General features: G+C 33.1%; 1 protein-coding gene across 2 annotated transcripts in view; it reads left to right on the forward strand.

Annotated features, from left to right (window-relative positions):
* LOC111045823 (acetylcholine receptor subunit alpha-like) overlaps nt 1-19,086 on the forward strand; it is a 433,085-nt gene that overhangs the window by 211,955 nt on the left and 202,044 nt on the right. For both annotated transcript variants that reach the window (XM_039433697.1, XM_039433698.1), the window contains exons 3-4: nt 11,159-11,203; nt 14,930-15,039. In XM_039433697.1, coding sequence (XP_039289631.1) covers nt 11,159-11,203; nt 14,930-15,039 — 155 coding nt within the window. The remainder of the gene's footprint in view (nt 1-11,158; nt 11,204-14,929; nt 15,040-19,086) is intronic.

Genomic DNA, 19,086 nt, shown 5'->3' on the forward strand with positions numbered 1-19,086 from the left:
CAACACAGAATGTCGAGATCTCTGTTATTGTAATTTTATGTATTATTATTAATTCACCTACACTGTTGGAATTGAACTGTATTTTGAAATGATTGGATTATATTTATGTTTTAATGTATTTATTCGTCTTGTAAGTCAGGGAATTGAATGTAAACAAAGGAACCATTTATCATAAAAAAATGACGTGTGCACTACGTCACTACCAACCAATAGCAATCGTCCTATGCAAATTAGAAACAGAGAGATTCATAGAATTGTGAATTTAATTCGGGGAAGATCTTTCTGCTCTAACACTGACCTGCCCTAGTCACACGTTTTGAGTAAACTTACATTTTTGTTGAAAAATTTTATGTAAATTATTTTTTTAACTGTTTATTTGTGAATTTAAATGTTAATTGTAAAGTTCATTTTGTTTGTGGAAATAATAATTAACGTAAAATACCCGATTGAATCTACATGAATCGCAGAGTAATATACCAGCAACACGTTCTACTTGGAGGCCAGAAAATCCAGCACATGGCAGAAGAATAATTATTTGCGAACCAAGGAAAAAGGAAAACAGAGTCGCGTGAGTTGTTCTTCCAGTAAATATATTGGGGTCCCATCTACGATTCATGAGTGATATAAATTCTAGTGAAAATTAATGGTCATGACCAGATTGTAATCAGGGGAAATCCAACGTTAATCTACATTATAATAATCATCATTAAATTAGATTAATTTATAATAATCTGTCTATCGATCAAGCTATTCCAAAGCAGAACTCACAACCCTGTAATTATCATTTTAGCATACATCTTCTTTCAATTCTTGAATCATTATTAAATTGTAATTTGTAGCCTACATGTCTGGTATTGGTAAACCAGAACACGTTACACCGATCATCACTATTCACTTGAAGATTATTATTCACTATCTGCTTATCTTGAGAATTGTCAATATATTGAAATAACTGAGCATATCTTCCAGTTCGTTTCTTTTCTGAAAACCTTGATATCGTCTTTGACACGTTACCATTGGTATTGTGATAGACCTCATATGGTCAGTGTAACAAGTCGAGAAATTAATTGAGTGGAAGGTTGTGGATGGTTGCTAATGTATCAGTGGATCATTGCGGGATTAATAAATATAATTCTGCTTACATTTGCTTTTACATTGGTCACTGTCGGCAGCTTAGCTCATAATTTCCAGACTAAATTAAACAGTGTATGCGGCGTTTTGCAGGATTTAAGTCAATGTAACCCAACACTGATAGGATTAGATTCTGTACTCGAACCTCTTTTCGGAAATATTATATTTATTTAATAAAGTATTCATTATCAATTCTGATAGCGGTAAGAGGCACAATCATACATGGATTTGTGATCTATATCTTTGTTCGGGTTGCATTGGCTCTTTATCAGAACAAGAACCAGGTAATAATTTCAAGATCGCTTTATTTAAGCTCAGTACTATTGGAACACTCAAATCCTACATCTGGGATAACCTACAAATTTCTCAACCAATTCAATAAATTCTCAGGTCTGATATTACACAGAGGGGCATATATTTATGTACCCATAAAAGTGAGCACTTTCATAAATTTATATATTTTTTGTGTGGTCCATGCCCTCCCTGGAGCTAGGCCTGTCACAATATCAAATATATTCATAAAAAGAGTTCTTATTAAATATATTATAGTATTGACATTTTGCAAAATTTTTAAACTTGAACCAGATTTATATAGTGCTTTCAAATAATTCCTCAATCCACTGATAAAGGCCTTTAGTTCAATGAGCTCATTTAAACTTAACACTTGCTCAAACAACGTTCGCTGAAGCTCTTGTAGAATAATTAATTATCTCCAATAATTGATTAGTGGAATCCTTTCGACTCCGCTGGGCTCGTGTATGGTCCAAATTGTTTGCAATTCTCTATCAGTATCAAGTATATATATATATATATATTATATATATATATATATATATATATATATATATATATGGGAATAATTTACAATTGAGAATTCTTAAACAAACACTGAGTTCACAAACAATCAAACATTAATTACAAATACTTGACATTTACAAAAGGGACTGGCTTGATGTTTTTTAAATTAATTAAAAAGAGACCCTAACTCCATGTGTTGCCGTATCGGTTGAGATCACAAGCCAGAGAGAGCATTTCTTGGAAAAATTTTCATCTCTTCCTCTGAAATTTGTAAGCCCTCTTCTGATTGGCTTTCTAGTCTTTGTACGATGTGACGTGATTGGTTACTTAAGATTCAGGGTTTCCTCAGCTTTTGTTATACAAAATAAATAAGATTATACTTAAATAACTTATATAAAAGCCTGTAAGCATTTCAATCTTAATATATGATAATATAATATTGAATACATTTACTTTTTTATGTGAGCTTTGTACACTCTTGTTTTTTCATACTTTTTATTTTTCAATAAATACTCGAATAACATAATAATCGTTGCTTTTTCATTACATAAATCTTTCTTTAACATAACTATAATATTTAATAACTATCCAAGTGAAATATAATTTAATTCATAAAAGTCGAGTGATCAGTCAGCTGATTTGCTCGCATAATAAATCAATAAATTGTCGATTGATCCAAGATCATGTGACGTACTAAATCAAAACGAAGAATTCTAACCTCAAATTATACAGGTATTTTTTTTTTTTTTAATCTGCCAATAAATAAACTAAGTCGCTTTATAATTTTATTTCTGCCAAAGAATTCTCATTAATGCATAATTATAATTTTCATGGTTCTCTTATTGCTTTATAGATAGTACGACTGCTCCTTACCATAAAGAAGATTCGATTTTATTAGAGTGCTACCTCGACTAAGCTAACTGTTCTTTCAGTTTCACAATTCTATTGAAGATAGTTTGTTCCTTCTGAATTATTTTATGATGTCAAAACGGGTCGTCATAAATTTATAGAGTTTTATACCCAACTTATTCTAGATGCAGCAAGTAGGCTACTAACTAGTGGACGTTCTCAAGCTCCGGTAAATTCTATTGTTCAATTAGATATACTGTACTAAATTTCAAATCTCTTTATTTCTTTACTATCCTTACCTGTTAAGTTTCTCATACAAGTTTCATCTGAATCATTTCAATCCAGATTCAGCCTTATTCACAGACAATAGCCTATGTAAGGTTATTTCTCATTACTGTCATATTCTGTATACTAGCAAGAACCCGTGCATCGCAAGGATCTATTTTAAAACTTGACAAAATGAAAACTTGACATAATGGAATTTTGAAGAATTGAGAATAGGCCTATAATCATCCTTGGTTAATTAAGAATCCATAAGCAAAATTTCAAGTTAATTAGTCCAGTAGTTCAGACGTGATGATGCGTCAAACATATTTTCCTATCCCGTACGTGCATAAGCCAGCTTTACTTTATATAATTAATATAGCATTAATAGCGGGCAAAGTTTATTCTTTTGCTGGTGATGCCATACATAACACGTAAATTATATATACATACGTAAAGAGATATTTATGATTTTGTATTATTACTTTCTTATTTTTAAGTTAACACTTGTATTTTGTTCAAATTTATTGTTCATCATATTTGATTTGCTCTTTGTTTGTGATTGTTTTTTTAAATGGCGAAATAAATGATTTGATTTGATTTGATTTGATTTAACGACTGCAAGAGATAGGACTGTGGAACAGAATAGTGGTGAAACTATGATAGCGCCAGAAGTGTCTCAAACACAATAGTAGGTACTACATGAACTTTGTGAAAGTGATTTGAAAAAATGTTAAAACAACAGAACTGAATCCTTATCATTCTACCTTCATTTAGAGAGGCTTTTGTTTGAGCCGAATGAAAATTTATTTATAAAAAAATTAATGTCTGTTTGTGTGTTTGTTTGTTCCCTGTAGACTTGAAAACTACTTGACATAACGGCATGAAACTTTGGGAATATGTTGTGTGAATATTGGGGATGCTTTCTGAACAGAAATTTTGATAGGGGGGCTGATAATAGTTATTCATTAATCCATTTTACAGACATATGTTTTCGAAATTTTCGGCCGAGCGGCTACTGAAGAACGAAAAGATGATCATGTTTCAAGCATATGATAATATGATTTAGCATCTAAAGTTACCAGCTGTAATAAACACATCACCCTGTGATAAATTATTGTGTACTGGTATTAAAACGGTAGTTTGGAGTTGAAGTGTAGTTGATTGGCACCAGCTGTTGATAATGGTTCCTTAGAAGACCTATACAAATAATTATCACTCCCCTATCATTGAAAAACTGGAAAATGTTGAAAAAAATTATTCACCTTATGAAAGAGAGTATATATATATTGTATAGTATATATGTATAGTATTCATATTGCATTCATTAATTACTGAAGAATGAAAGAATAATTTACAATTTTTTGAATTAAGCTTAGCTTATATTCATCCTAAAATGGAAAGAATATTGAATTCTGTGTGATTCATCGTACATCGCATATTTCCTGGACCATATATCGACAATCTACAGCTATGAAAACAATGAATATTTTTCTTTGAAACACTGATATATCCTTTTTTTTTAATTGGAAACTTTACTGATAGATATAACTACCAATTGATTGAGAAGAATAATATGTTTTCGGAATAATGAATGCTGCATGACTAAGCACATAGGAAGTCCGTATTGAGATGTAAATGAACATGTTGATTGTCAGATAAATTTCATGATTCACCAAATAAAGTCAAGTATAACATGAGATACATTGGCGGTACGAAGTTCGCTGGGTAAGCTAGTTGTAATTTAGGCTTCATTATTAATAGACAATGCTGAAAAAGACAGGCTCAATCACCAGGAATACTATAAATCTATGAGGGACCAGTAAGCCATTAATTTTGAGTAGTTCAATTACTTCCATTATGGACACTGGATACATTATGGACAATCAATACGTATGAAATTTATCATCTACCATACAGAATAAAAAAAATTTGATTGCAGTGACCCTGACTACTGTATTATCAATAACCATTCGGATCAAATATAAGGAATTACTCGAATCTCTCATCAACTCGTAATTTTTATTCACAAAATATTAACAAAAAATATATATATATTAAGTTATATTTAATAAACTCACGGCTAGTACTCAAGTTTGTCTTTTTCTGGCCGTGCTACAAATAAATGTATGTATATGTTTGACATTTTGTCTCTGTAATCTTGTTGTCTATTAAAAAAGTTTTCAATGTGGTTTTTGATGGCAATAAAATTTGAATTTGAAAAAAGAATTATCAACAAATTCCTAAACAAAGAAAACCTTTGTGCTCTGTTCTAATCGGAGTGTATGAGACTCCATATACAGCTGATAGAAGGCGCAAACCGAACTGGCCAGGCATACAACAATGGAACAAACACATGGCAAGCTCGCGGTCTCAATCATAGCAAAATCAATTCGATCAGCTAATTGATGAAATTGTTTTGAGCTTTCTAATGATTACAACATATGTTAGAATATAATGTGTCAATTATCTCAGTTCCATGTGGAGTTCACCTTACCATAAGCTTACTCAATAGGATACTTTTTCATCCTTTGAAATCCTTAGAGCCAAAATATCTCAAAATCCGTTCTTAGTGCGCATCTAGCATGTTTGAAGAATATTTGTGCAAAGTTTCAAGTCTGTAGGACAATTAGTTTGAGCTGTAGTGTGATTTTACATCAAAATTTTCGAAAAATGCCCTCTCCTGGACCAAGAACTCAGCACATCGACAATTCATTCAACTACTTCTGTATTGATAAAATTATAATCATTTTCTCTATTGATAATCAATTTCATCAACTAACTGAAAAAAGTACTTAAATTTCCATGAATTTATTAATAGAATTATATATCTAAAGTGTAGGTCATATCTAAATTCACAAAGAGTTCGATTCTTGTTGGCAAGAAAGATGTTATTCAACGCAGAAATCATTGTTATTTTACTAAAAGATAGGATAAAATGAATAGTTCTCTTTCAGGGGGAGTTTTGACAACCCACAAAACTCATTTTCCATTTGAAGAAATAATATCAAAAAGGTGCATAGGACCTTACTTTTTTGTTCAGCTTGCCAAAATACCCCTCATTTCAATATTGAAATTTTCGACTGACTGTACAGTGAGTCAATCATTCTATCAAGGCTTGAATAATTTTGAAATTTTATTTAAATGAAAATGGTAGAGAATAATTATCATGTAGATATCAACACCCTCATTTAAAGACATATTAACTGCATGCGTTTTTATATTGCCGATACAGCATTGATAAAACTGTAGACGTTTATTTAGCAGTCTCAAAAAACTGTTCTAGCTGAAAAATGAATAATACATGCCACGTGTAAGCTTATACATTGCATCAGGAAAACGAAGTTTAAAACTATGGTTTTCCTAAACATATGTTTTTGAGATAATTTCTTTGATGCAGCTGTTTCACATTCACCATTATAAATTATACAGAGTTTGTGAAAATAAAAATATTTATTATTATATTATTATACTATTATTATATTAATGATAATAATTAATTATCAAAACAATACTTTTATTATATTAATAGTAATATTATTAAACATATTTATCAATTATCAGAACGATATTATTGAGGTTGAGTGGAATCAGGTAGAAAGCAATAACAGAACAGATGTTCTTTTTTGAATTTCTATCATATTATTTTGTTATTTCCAATGATTACAACATATGTCAGAATATCACATGTCAATAAATAAATTATCTCATTTCCATATGGCACTCACCTTACTATGTTCATAACCTTACTTAATAGGATCCTTTTTCATCCTTTGAAACCCTTAGAGGCAAAATATCTCAAAATCCGTTCTTAGTGCGCGTCTAGCATGTTTGAAGAATATTTGTGCAAAGTTTCAAGTCTGTAGGACAATTAGTTTGAGCTGTAGTGTGATTTTACATCAAAATTTTCGAAAAATGCCCTCTCCTGGACCCCCCTGTGCTTCTGATCGAAATTTCTCTGCATAGATCTAATTTTTTTTCGTAGCTGAACAAAAAAGTTCCTCATGACTTTGCTGTGCAATGAGCGGTTAAAAAGTACAACATTTTGGGGGGGCCCCAGCTCCCTCAGGGGGCATATTTCTGAAAATCCTTTCTTAGTGGATGTTTTCAGGCTACCATAAACAGTCGTGCAAAATTTCGAGTTTTTAGGCTCAGTAGTTTGGGCTGTGGTGTGATTTCAGTCTGTCGGGGCTTAGCCTTTTATAAGTATAGAGAAGAAGAAGAAGATTGTACAGAACAACAAATTGTTACTATTGTTACTATAGTCTTTATTATGCTATGCTTATGAATTTCATGTTATATTGTAGTAGTACTGTATTTACGGTTGTGCTGTGCAATATACATCAATTTTGTAAAGTGTTGAAGAGAATAAATTTGATTTGATTTGATTTGATTCCTTCTATACTATAATAAAGGAAAAAACTGGATTATACATACACGTATACAGGTGTAACGGATAGGAAAATTATGTTTGAAGCATCATCACGTCTGAACTACTGGACTGATTTACTTGAAATACTGCATATATAAATTCTTAATCAACCGACGATTCTTATAGGCCTATTTTCAATTCTTCTAGATTTCATTACGTCAAGCTTTCTATTTGTCAAGTTTCAAAATAGACCCTCGCGAAGCACGGGTTACCTGCTAGTTGTTGAATAATATAATATGATAAGTATTATCGATCTATTATTCGCAGATAGTACTATACAAGTTATTCCAATTCGTAATGCCTGAAAAGAGGATAGTTAACAGAAAGCTAACATCTTGTGAAAGTGATTATCATAAATTTGATAGTTTTTTGACCATTATGAGTCAAGAAGTATATTAATTGGTAAAGTGTTCCGTTTTCCTCCGTTGTCAGCTCATGATAATCCAACAGCAACATTAGTAGTGTTGTCATGGGAACAGAGTCAGCACTATTATACTTTGAATAGATTTTTATTTTTCATTCCTTACACTGACGTTCAATCACTTAATGACCAACAATAATCACCCAATACGAGTGAATGAGCATTTGAATGTGGATAAATACCATTTGGCCTTATTTACCATTGGAATGTTCCAATTGAATTTCCAGCTTTGATTTTTACCTTACGATTAGTTCCATACTGGAACGCTAGTATTCTAGTTACTATTGAGAATGAATATGAGTGAGATTATTCCTAAACTCACCATTCAACAATCATGAAACACCACTTAATTTGTATTCTTCAAAAGAAGGCCATGCATGATTGATAGGCCATGAGTTTGTAGTTAGAACCAATAAATTATCTCTTCAAGGATGAAGTTTCTTATTTAGCTTCTTTCAACACTCTATACTGTTTCTGTATTTCCATGGATCTGTTCCTATATTTCTATAATTGAATTCAAAACTTCTTCCTGAAAATCGAAGCACTCTAGTGAGATTCCGCAGTCCACTAGGCACCACTATAATGCATTATTATTAGAGTGACTGGAGTGACCTGGAGCTCAAAGGTCCGTGGCAGAGAGCTAACAGGGGGCAGCAACAATCCTCGTAATATAATGGGAGAGGATAATGCTTGCGAGGGTCTTCCCCCTTGCGAGAGAGGGGGCGAGACAGTTGCGTGTGAGAGAGACAGTCATATGTAATTCCTGCGTACTCTGGTGACCTATTTATCCCAATCCTCTGCTTCTCCCTCACTCTCCACCACATCATAATAACAACGGTCCCTCGGTCATATACGCTTTCTCCTGGGATAGATATTTAACTCCTTCTCAAGCGCTTTTTGTATCATCTGTTGAAGAGAGCTGAAATTCATAGGATTCTGGAAATACCTGCCGGATAATTTCATGTTGTTACTTGGTAATAACAGTTCAGAGTTGACACTCATTTGTACAGCGGTTTCTTCGAACAGGTTATTTTATTTTTGAAGAACGAATTCCAGGGTGTAAAAAAACAAAGAATCATTTGAAATTGAGAAAGTGAATAGTAATAGCTGTTGTTGTTGAAAACTATAAAATATTGATTTTTTTTATGTCAACAGTGAGTATACACTGACTTTATAAAGTCTATTATGAACTGAATTTTTTTCCCTCAATTTTTACTTTCCTTGCCCTATTGCCATAGGTAAGGGAAGTATTGCTTTCCGAAAAAATTAAGGTACCCCAATTTCCAAATTTCTATACGTTTCAAGGTCCCCTGAGTCCAAAAATGTGGTTTTTGGGTATTGGTCTGTATGTGTGTGTGTGTGTGTGTGTGTGTACACTATATCTCATCTCTCAATCAACGGAATGACTTGAAATTTGGAACTTAAGGTCCTTACACTATGAGGATCCGACACGAAAATGATGGCGTCTAAAATGGCAAAAATGTTGTCAAGAGCAGGGTTTTTCGCGATTTTCTCGAAAACGGCTTCAACGATTTTGATCAAATTTATACCTAATATAGTCATTAATAAGCTCTATCAACTGAAATTTCAATTAAAAGTGAAATTTCAGGAGCTCCGCCCCATCTATGCAAAGTTTGATTCTAGATTTCGAATTATCAGGCTTCAGGTACAATTTAAACTAAAAACTTCAAATGGAAAAGATTGAGCATGAAAATATCTACAATAAATGTTCAGTAACATTTTCACCTAAAATTGAAAATAAGCTCGAAATTCGATAAAATGTGATTATTTAATTGCAAACTGTTAGCAACTGTTGATTCTATTAAATGAAGAGATAGCAGACTTCGTTCGTTTCCAGCGTTATTGTCCTGTCACCAGCTGGCTCATATCTCCGAATAGTAGACTTGAGATGTGCGTGAACACTAGCGTCATGTGATCAATTTTCATAACGGCAAGGAAAGTTGTGTGAGTGCGCCACACCAGATTTTTGATTATAAAATGGCTCACTCCAGTTGTCTCTGGTAAATGTAAGCATGCATAAATGATACATTTGGCAACAACTATTTGTTTATGCACCTGAGCACTACGAAGTTGAACGTCTTGGTTATGGAAGGGTGACCACAGTAAATCAGCGCCTTCCACAAGATCTCCACTACTGTCTCTACTCACAGTAAGATCTCACTACTCACAGTACTACAACATTTTAGTAGCGCCATAGTATATTATCAGTGGATGATGACGCTCACGTTCTGAACCATTTGTTCTTATGCCAGCCGTTGTATTATTCAACCGGACTCTGTCATCTGATAGGGAAGTTCCCGCCATTTAAATTGCCGCCATTTAATTTCCCGCCTTCACGAATGAAAAATGAACTAGGGTGGCTGCTGTACAGACTCAAGCATTTATGACCAGGCCAGTGGACTGGTGGACCAGCTCTGATGGAAACAGCCGAGTGCAGAGCATACATTCATGCATGGCTGCAGCCGAAATTAATAAATACAGGAGATTTTGAATTTCGCAACATAATTTATTATTCACTCGCCCCACACATCGCTCTTATTAATAGCAGGCCTGGTTTCAATCACAGTGAACTGCGCAAAAAATAATTGAATTCAATGAGAGAGTGAAAAGAATAAAAAATCGGCCAGGTGGAGCTAATGATGTCATTGAATAAGTAATCAAACAAAAAAGGTTTCAGACAATAACCATTTCAAATTCGTTGATAGTGGTTATGACTCGAGTTGATGTAACTCCATTAGAGCCTTTCCAGTAAGGGGAGTATATTATCTATTAATTTGATTGAAAAAATCGATTATCGGTTCCCTACTCAATAAGGTGTTCTTTAAATACAACTTCTTCTGATAGTGTTCACTTGCTAACTTCATATTACACAGGAGACCAATAAGACTGGATGAGAATTAGTCTATCGTTGAGATATAAAACAGTATAAAAAGCAACAAACTACGATTAAATTAAGACTGAATGTTTGCCAATCATCATTTATCCAATAGCTTCGGAAACTTAAAAAGGGGTTTTTCAGTTTTTATACAAAAAATTAATTCTGGTCACAATCGAAATGGGTATATTAGAACCTACTTGCTGATTGGATTTTTTCAAAGAAAGTTTGCTCTGATTTGATGGTTTTCATTGAAAAAAGTGAGAACTCGTTTGATAAAATGGAATAAATATTGTTTCGAATGATTGTTCCTGTTTCCAATTACAGTAAGCATTATCATTTATATTCCTATTATTCTCTGTTCCAGAACCTGAAGAACCAGATAATGACAACGAATCTCTGGGTGGAGCAGGTGAGATCCATCATTCCATTCATTTTCCCACAATAGTTGAGAACCTTCTATCTCTGTTCAGGATAGAATATATTTAATGTTCATAGAGTATCGAGAATAGGGTGAGAATAGTCTCTGTATATAGAATATATTATAGAATAACTCGTTACATGCTGTTCACTTAAGCAGCTTAACGCAAGAAATAAATAATAATAATAATATTATAGCAGTAGAAAGAAGGTAACATTGATTCGCCACCTCATAGTCCACCTATGCCACCTTTAGCCACCACTGGTTTTCAAACTAGGCTATTTTCTAGGATGAGATTTGAGGCGATGAGATTGGACATTGTCAAATGGAATAAAATGATGCAATAGCAACATGAAATAACATCAATATATGAGCTTATGGACTCTCACAATGGAAACTTGATATCTTACACCAATAACTTACAACTGAATGGTAAGCTATCCCCGTAATAAAATACATGAATGAATTGATTATCCTGATACGCTACAATCATCGTATCTGAAGAAAGTTTCCTACTACTTACTTCTACCACAATAACTATTAAAACTATCCGAGATGAAGTAATTGGATATTCATCCATGATTGAAATTTTACAGATCACTGACCTCATAATTTTATTTAAAGTGAATTTGATTCGCCTATTATTCATCAAATTTGTGATTGAGGTAGTTGCCTCAAGTAAGTTGGAATTAGTTTGGATGATGACCCATCAAATTCAATCCTTGACCACCAGATCTGGACGAGTTGAACAAGTTGAAGGGTGGGGCACGGGCAGGACAGGGCAGATCTTGGCAATTCTAAACTTCATAAACGACTCTCAAGTCAGTCAATTTCAACTTCTTGAAATAAGTGACCAGAGCTGACAGGATTGTTATTGGAGTATGAATTAATAATGCAACAATAATGCCTGTATGTAACTTGCCTGTAATGTAACGATAATGCAAAATAGCTTACATCAATAATGCAGGTATTCATCGAATATTTATGTATTTCCTGTATTTGGAATATAATAAAACAAGCTGTGTGTGATATATATATATATATATATATATATATATATATATATATATATATAGGATTAGTTTTTCGTATGTCATCTATATTGTTGAAATGTGCGCCTCGGTGGCCTCGGGGATGCTGGCTTATGAAATAGATGTTATTTGTGCAACTTGTGCTCATAGTGACAGTTTGCTGCACCGAAAGAAACGTTTATGCACGAGCCGTAGGCGAGGGCGGAATGGTTTCTTGAGTGCAGCAGAGGAACTTTGTGCACGTATTTCAGTGCACGTATTGGCTGAATTCCATCAAATGTTTGTCTGTATAATTTTGTTATTAATAACAACTTTGATTCATTTTAAACTTGATAATCCAATTGAAAATTAATAATCGATAATTTATCCAAATTAAAAATTAAATTAATCCAAATAATTTTTCAACCAACCAATTTATGAATGAAAAAAATATTATTTGAAAAAATGAATAATTAATAATATTCAAATTTTATAATTTAATGAGTACTCATTTTTATTTATTCAAAATCAGAAAAAATATAAATGGAACAAATTCGCATTCAAAATACACGCCAACAATGTCCAGCTGATTGGGATGGCTGCAAGATAATATACAAAGTATTGAGAGTACGCAAAGTAATACTTTGCGCACTGGAGCGGAAAAGTGATTCTTTGCGGCCTTCAATCAGTGCAAAAATGGTCACTTTCCAAGGTACTTGTAGGAAAAGTCCATTTTTCCATCTGGCACACAAATCAGGATGAATGATGATGATTCGACTTTTTGGGCACTGATGGTCCACGGCTGATTGGCATACATTTGTGACTTAGAATAGCCATTCAAGAGTAAGTTTAGCGGTGTCAAATAACATGTTCTTTGTGGCAAGTTTGTGGTCGCATCCACGCGAAATAACCATGTATGGTGATCTCTCATCCAGAATGTCAATTGTACTGTATGGCACATTGTAACGTCTTTCTAGGATCGCATAATTTTCACATCCATATCGACCATTTTGGTCACAAGAAGTCGATTATCATTGGCTGTGAAGTGAGAAATGCCGAGATGTTGTGCCTGTTGACTACCAATGATTCTCCTGGACATTGCCATGCACAGCGACAATATTCTTTGCAGACCTTGCAACAACTCAGTGTTTGACGGGTGTTTTTCCGAACCTGTTTCCTCGAATTTGTTTACCACATTGCAATTACTCATTGCACAATCTCTGCTCAGTAGGACGATTATTGCGATAGTGAAATGGGCGAAGCTCTTGAAAAATTGTTCGCACAAGAAAAATAGGATAATTCATATATAGCATATAGTTAAGACTATTCATCAATCACATTTTCAATAGTTTTTCACTGTGCAATTTAAAGCTATTGGAATTTTCTTATTTTATTCCGATCAATGTTTGAGGCGAAATCTCCATATTTCTCATACAAGCCGTTATTTCCTTCAAAAATAGAAGGCCAAGAGTAGTGAATGAGATGGTGATGGTGAAGACTCAAATAGTGAAATAGACTAGAGCAAATAAGGAATAAAATTGGAATGGAAGAGAGTAGCAGGAGGAATATTGAAGTTGGGTATAAAAACCAATAAACCCAACGACAAGAGTAACAGAAATGGGTTAGGAGCGAGGAGGTATAGAGAAAAATGAATAACAATTATAAAAGGAGGGATAAAAAGACAAAAAAGGGAAATGACAAGAAATGAAGAGCAATACAATAATGATTACTGAATGAGAAAGAAATTGTATATATTCGAAAATAGAAAAAAGATAAAGAAGAACATGAAGGAGAAGTGAAGTGTGAAACTGAGAAGACTGGAAGAGGAATAATGTGAGATAAGGAATAATGGATATATATAAGGAAAGAGATAGGTAAAGGATAAGGGAGGGTGAAGAGGAGAAAGAAGGAATGTTGAAGAAGAATGAGAAATAGAAATGGAGATTTTGCATGGGGAGGATGAGGAGAGATGGATGAAATAATTATAATTATATTATTGTAATTATATCAACGAATAAATAAATAAATAAATAAGGAAGGCAGCACAAATCGATAAAAATTAGTGAAGTAACTCGATACAGAGAAAACGTGTATGAGAGCTACAAAAGAGTAAAGGAAATTCCATAAGAAGAACAGATTATAAAATAGGAAAATGTGTGATAATATGTGAATCACTTAATGTTTCTCGATACGATGGTCATTCACCCAATACAAAGCCAATCAAAATCTTCTTCCTCTTCCCCTTCCCTTTACTTGAATAATACTACTTGTCTGTTCGCTGAAACTGAATTTTCATTTTCTACTCATTCATATTTGTAGAAAATTGCAAGAAGCAATCAATCTGGAACAATATTTTTTCCATTGATTAGCCTGTGGAGCTTACCAGCGAAGGATGAAAAGTATTGATACATTTTTATTTTCCACTTTCTCCGAAGAAATTGTATTTGAATTGTAAAAAATTTACTCCAAACTATTTTGAAGTTGTTTTACTTTTCTTGAATATATTGTTTTGTATGATCTGGGTAGAAAATCTATCAATTATGGTATACCAGGTACCGTTTTCTTACATTTATTCTATTAATCCAAATTATTCACCTATATCCTTACTATAGTATAATCAAAGAGCTCTTACAGTCTTCTCTCTGTAACTAATTACTGTTTTAGTTTCTTGGTTGAAAACTAACTATTCTATTTCTCTCATTTCCAGTCGTGGTATGATTACAAGCTGCGGTGGGAGCCCAAAGAATACGGTGGGGTTCAAATGCTTCATGTGCCTTCAGATCATATTTGGAGACCCGACATTGTACTTTACAATAAGTGAGTTATCCCTTTTTATCTCTCCATTTATATAAATATATATATATATAAAAGAAAGCACATCAAGCACATACCTGATAAGTTTTCCTATATTGAACATTTAGATCATATTTTTCATCGATATAATCATGTCAACATAATTTCTCTACAGTGCATGCTTCAGTATACTATTCTCAATTTCTATGACATAGTGATTGAACATCGATGTTAACCTGGACTTTCGTAAAAATAGTTCAAAGAATTAGAAAAATGATTCTCTCCTGAATGATAATGAGTTTTCTTAATCTATAAACCGATATTCATCCATTAATGTTGTATGTTGAAGTCTACTTCTGAATATTATTGACAACATTTTTAGATGGTGAATTATTGATGTAGTAATTCATAATAATTCATAAATATCACAGATGAAAGGTGTATTAAAAACGTGATAGAATATTCAAAATCCATAATAATAAATATCACTTTCTAGTTGATCCAAAAAGTTCCCAAATAGCCCGAATACTAATCACAAGACTTAATTTTTTGTGAATTCCGTCATAAAAAATATGAAAAAATCTTATCAATTTCAACGATCCAACTGGAAACAATTTGTTTACTTTACTTCGAATGTCTTGATGCTAGAGCTATTTGGAATCAGTTCGATTCACTAATCCTGAAAATGTTCAATAACATTATGAATTTGAACCAATTTCTTTGTATCTTCTCGTTTTTGTATGTGTGTTGCCATCTTGATGTTTTCATTATTATTGTGTCTACCTACCTTTCAGTGTACCTCCTGTTTGAATTTCTCTTCTTTCAGTTATAATCAGTTCTATTAAAGCCTTCATTTATTTTTTTTGTGTTACTTTATGACGAATGATTATAACTTCAACTCAATACGTTTACACATTATCCTTGAAATATATAATATAAATCACTTGAAATGAAAAATTGTAAATGATATAACCATTTTTCTCCACGTTATTTATTTAATTTTTCCTCTGGATAACAATAATTCTCCCTATTATTAATTTTTAACATTCATTCATTCAACATTTTTCCTAATAATAATCCTCCCCAATAAAATATTGAACATTTTTCCCCAATAATATATTATTTTTCCCTCTGAATAACAATAATAAATTATTATGATATTATTTTAGATTCATCATTATTCTCAACATTACAATATTCCACTGAGTGTATCAATCATTGAATTCATCAAAGAAATCAGCATCAATACAATATGTCAGATAGCCTAAACTCTGAAAGTATTGAATATGATTGTTGGCAGTATTTTTAATATTAAGACCCATCATTCTAATTATGATATGAATGTCATAATAATTTCAAATTTCTTGACTTTTGAGGAAAAATCATGTGATATCTACAGTTATCAATGTATTCTCTATTTTTTCTGGATCCAATGGGCATTTCCTTCTCTTGTAACAGAGAAAGGATAATCCAATCCATCTCTACAATCAAGTAGTTGGGGGGTAAACGGGCCAAGTGATAAAACTGCACAAGACTCACTCCCTGAGATGTTATAGCAATCAATTACGAAGATTTGTGATAACTCATTGATCAATGTTATAGATGTCACTGCTGTGATAGAATTTGTAGATGATATAGGTACTAAGGAAATTCTTTTGTTATTCACGACAACTTTTATTTTTCTTTAATATTGTACCTACCTCATTTTAAACACCACTTCAATGCGGAGTTTCTGGTCAGAACGTTGATGCTCCGCAAATGTTATAGCAGCACATTCGGGTTGCAAACCTACCATAATTCCTATTTCCCAGATAGAAGAGGAAACATCAAATAGGACACTAGTTGTGGACCTCCGAGAATGCTGTAGGCAATCACCATTTCATCCCCGTTTGAAGACGGCAAATATGTTCAGCAGATCCACAACGGTGGATTGTCCGTCCTTATGGTTTTCACCGTAGTTTTTTGATGGCACACGATCAAATATGTGCGCGTGGGTGTGTGCACACATGCTCAAAAGTCACACACATTGTTGCAAACAATCTGCAGATGGAATTTTCGGCCGTGCAACGAGAACAAATAATATAGAGAACTTATATAATGGAAAGAGGAGAGTGCTTCTGTGGTCATAGTTGCCCCGAGCAGTCAGAAGATGGCGTATGGGGGGATACGGGGATCTTGGGGGTCCAAAGTTCCGGGGTCCAAAGGGGTCCAGGGTCACACCCAAACATATTCACCGAGCTCATATAATATGCCCCGGTATGGTGGGGGGAGGGGGCAGCGGCTCCCCCAGATTAACCACCTCATTCCCAAACTCTTGTCTCCTGTCTTGTCCCATTCCCATTTCCCCGACCCTTAAAGTCCACCATTGCAAATGAGGATTTAAAGTTGAGCAGTGCGATAATCACCGGACATTGTTGTTTGGCTTCTGGGTTACCTCACCATTTTACGCTTCTTCTCACACCTTATCTCTTCTTCTTCTCTTATCATGTACCACATTTTTCTACTTCTCTCACCACAGATTTCTTTTTACTTGTTATCCCTATGATTGTTGTATCTATGCATGTCTATCTCTTGATTATGCTTGTCTATCGCTTCTCTTATCTCTATGATTTTCATGCTTGTTATCTGTACTCGTTTCTCTCACTATGTATATTTCCTCTTCTAACATAACCTTGCTAACTTCCCTCTTCTCCATTATTTATTTATCTATTTATTTATTTGAAAATTTACATATATTAGGGCACCAGGAACTGAATCCCATTATTGCCCTCATAACACACATTGAGCATACAATTTGAGAAAAACAATACATTAAAATGAAAATAAAATAGCTTAACTGATCATCACAGTTCACTCAGTTCAACAGTTCAACTCACTTATCATCGTATTTGTTCATTTGGAGATTTCTTGCGCAATTTTTATTCCTATCATTTCATTTCATCTTCTCATAAGCCACTTTTCTCTGTTTCAATTTTTATCATTCATTTTTCCTCCTTCCAATTGAATATCAATTTTCCTCCTCTTTCATGGTGAGGGATGGAGTAGTTGAATGCTTTCAATATACATTCAAGATCAATTTCTCTGGCTGGAAATTTGGTATCAGGTATATTTGCTTGATATTATGACATAACCTCATAGGTTGGTTGTAGCTTCATAATTCATCCGTGGAGTTTCAAGATGACAATTTGATAATATATTCTATATTAATGTATAATATTGCTCAACCAACAATGATTCAGTTTCAAAGAAGTTCCATACATCAATATTGATTGATTTATTTAATATTGAAATAATTAGAACATTTATATTTTTACTTTCCTTGCCCTATTACCATAGTTAAGGAAAGTATTGCTTTCCGAAAAAAATTAAGGTACCCAAATTTCTAAATTTCTATACGTTTAAGGTCCCCTGAGTCCAAAACATTAGTTTTTGGGTATTGGTCTATATATATATATATATATATATATATATATATATATATATATATATATATGTGTGTGTGTGTGTGTGTGTGTGTGTGTGTGTGTGTGTGTGTGTGTGTGTGTGTGTGTGTGTGTGTGTGTTTGTGTGAAAAAATTCAGGAGCACTGCAACATCTATGCAAAGTTTGATTTTTGATTCCCAATTATCAGGCTTCAGATACAATTCAAACACAGAATTTCAAGTGGAAAAGATTGAGTATAAAAATCTCTACAATTAATGTTCAGTAGCATTTTTACCTAAAATTGAAAATAGGCTCGAAATTAGAGAAAATAAGATTATTCAATTGTAAACGGTTGGCAACTGTTGATTCTATTAAATCATTAACTATGAAGAGATAGCAGACTTCGTGTGTCTGCAGCGCTATTGTCCTGTCACCAGCTGGCTCAGATCTTAAAAAAGTAGACTTGAGATGTGCGGGAACACTAGCGTCAGTTGATCAATTTTTATAACGGCAAGGAAAGTTGTGTGAGTGCACCACACCAGATTTTTTTCTAAAAGAGTATTATTCAGCTTTTCTATTCAAATTTCATATTCAGTTCAAATATCAAATCAACACTTTATTATAGTGAACCTATTATGTTGTTAGGCT

This window comes from Nilaparvata lugens, chromosome 8, assembly GCF_014356525.2.
Source record: "Nilaparvata lugens isolate BPH chromosome 8, ASM1435652v1, whole genome shotgun sequence".
In the NCBI taxonomy this organism is placed as follows: Eukaryota; Metazoa; Arthropoda; class Insecta; order Hemiptera; family Delphacidae; genus Nilaparvata; species Nilaparvata lugens.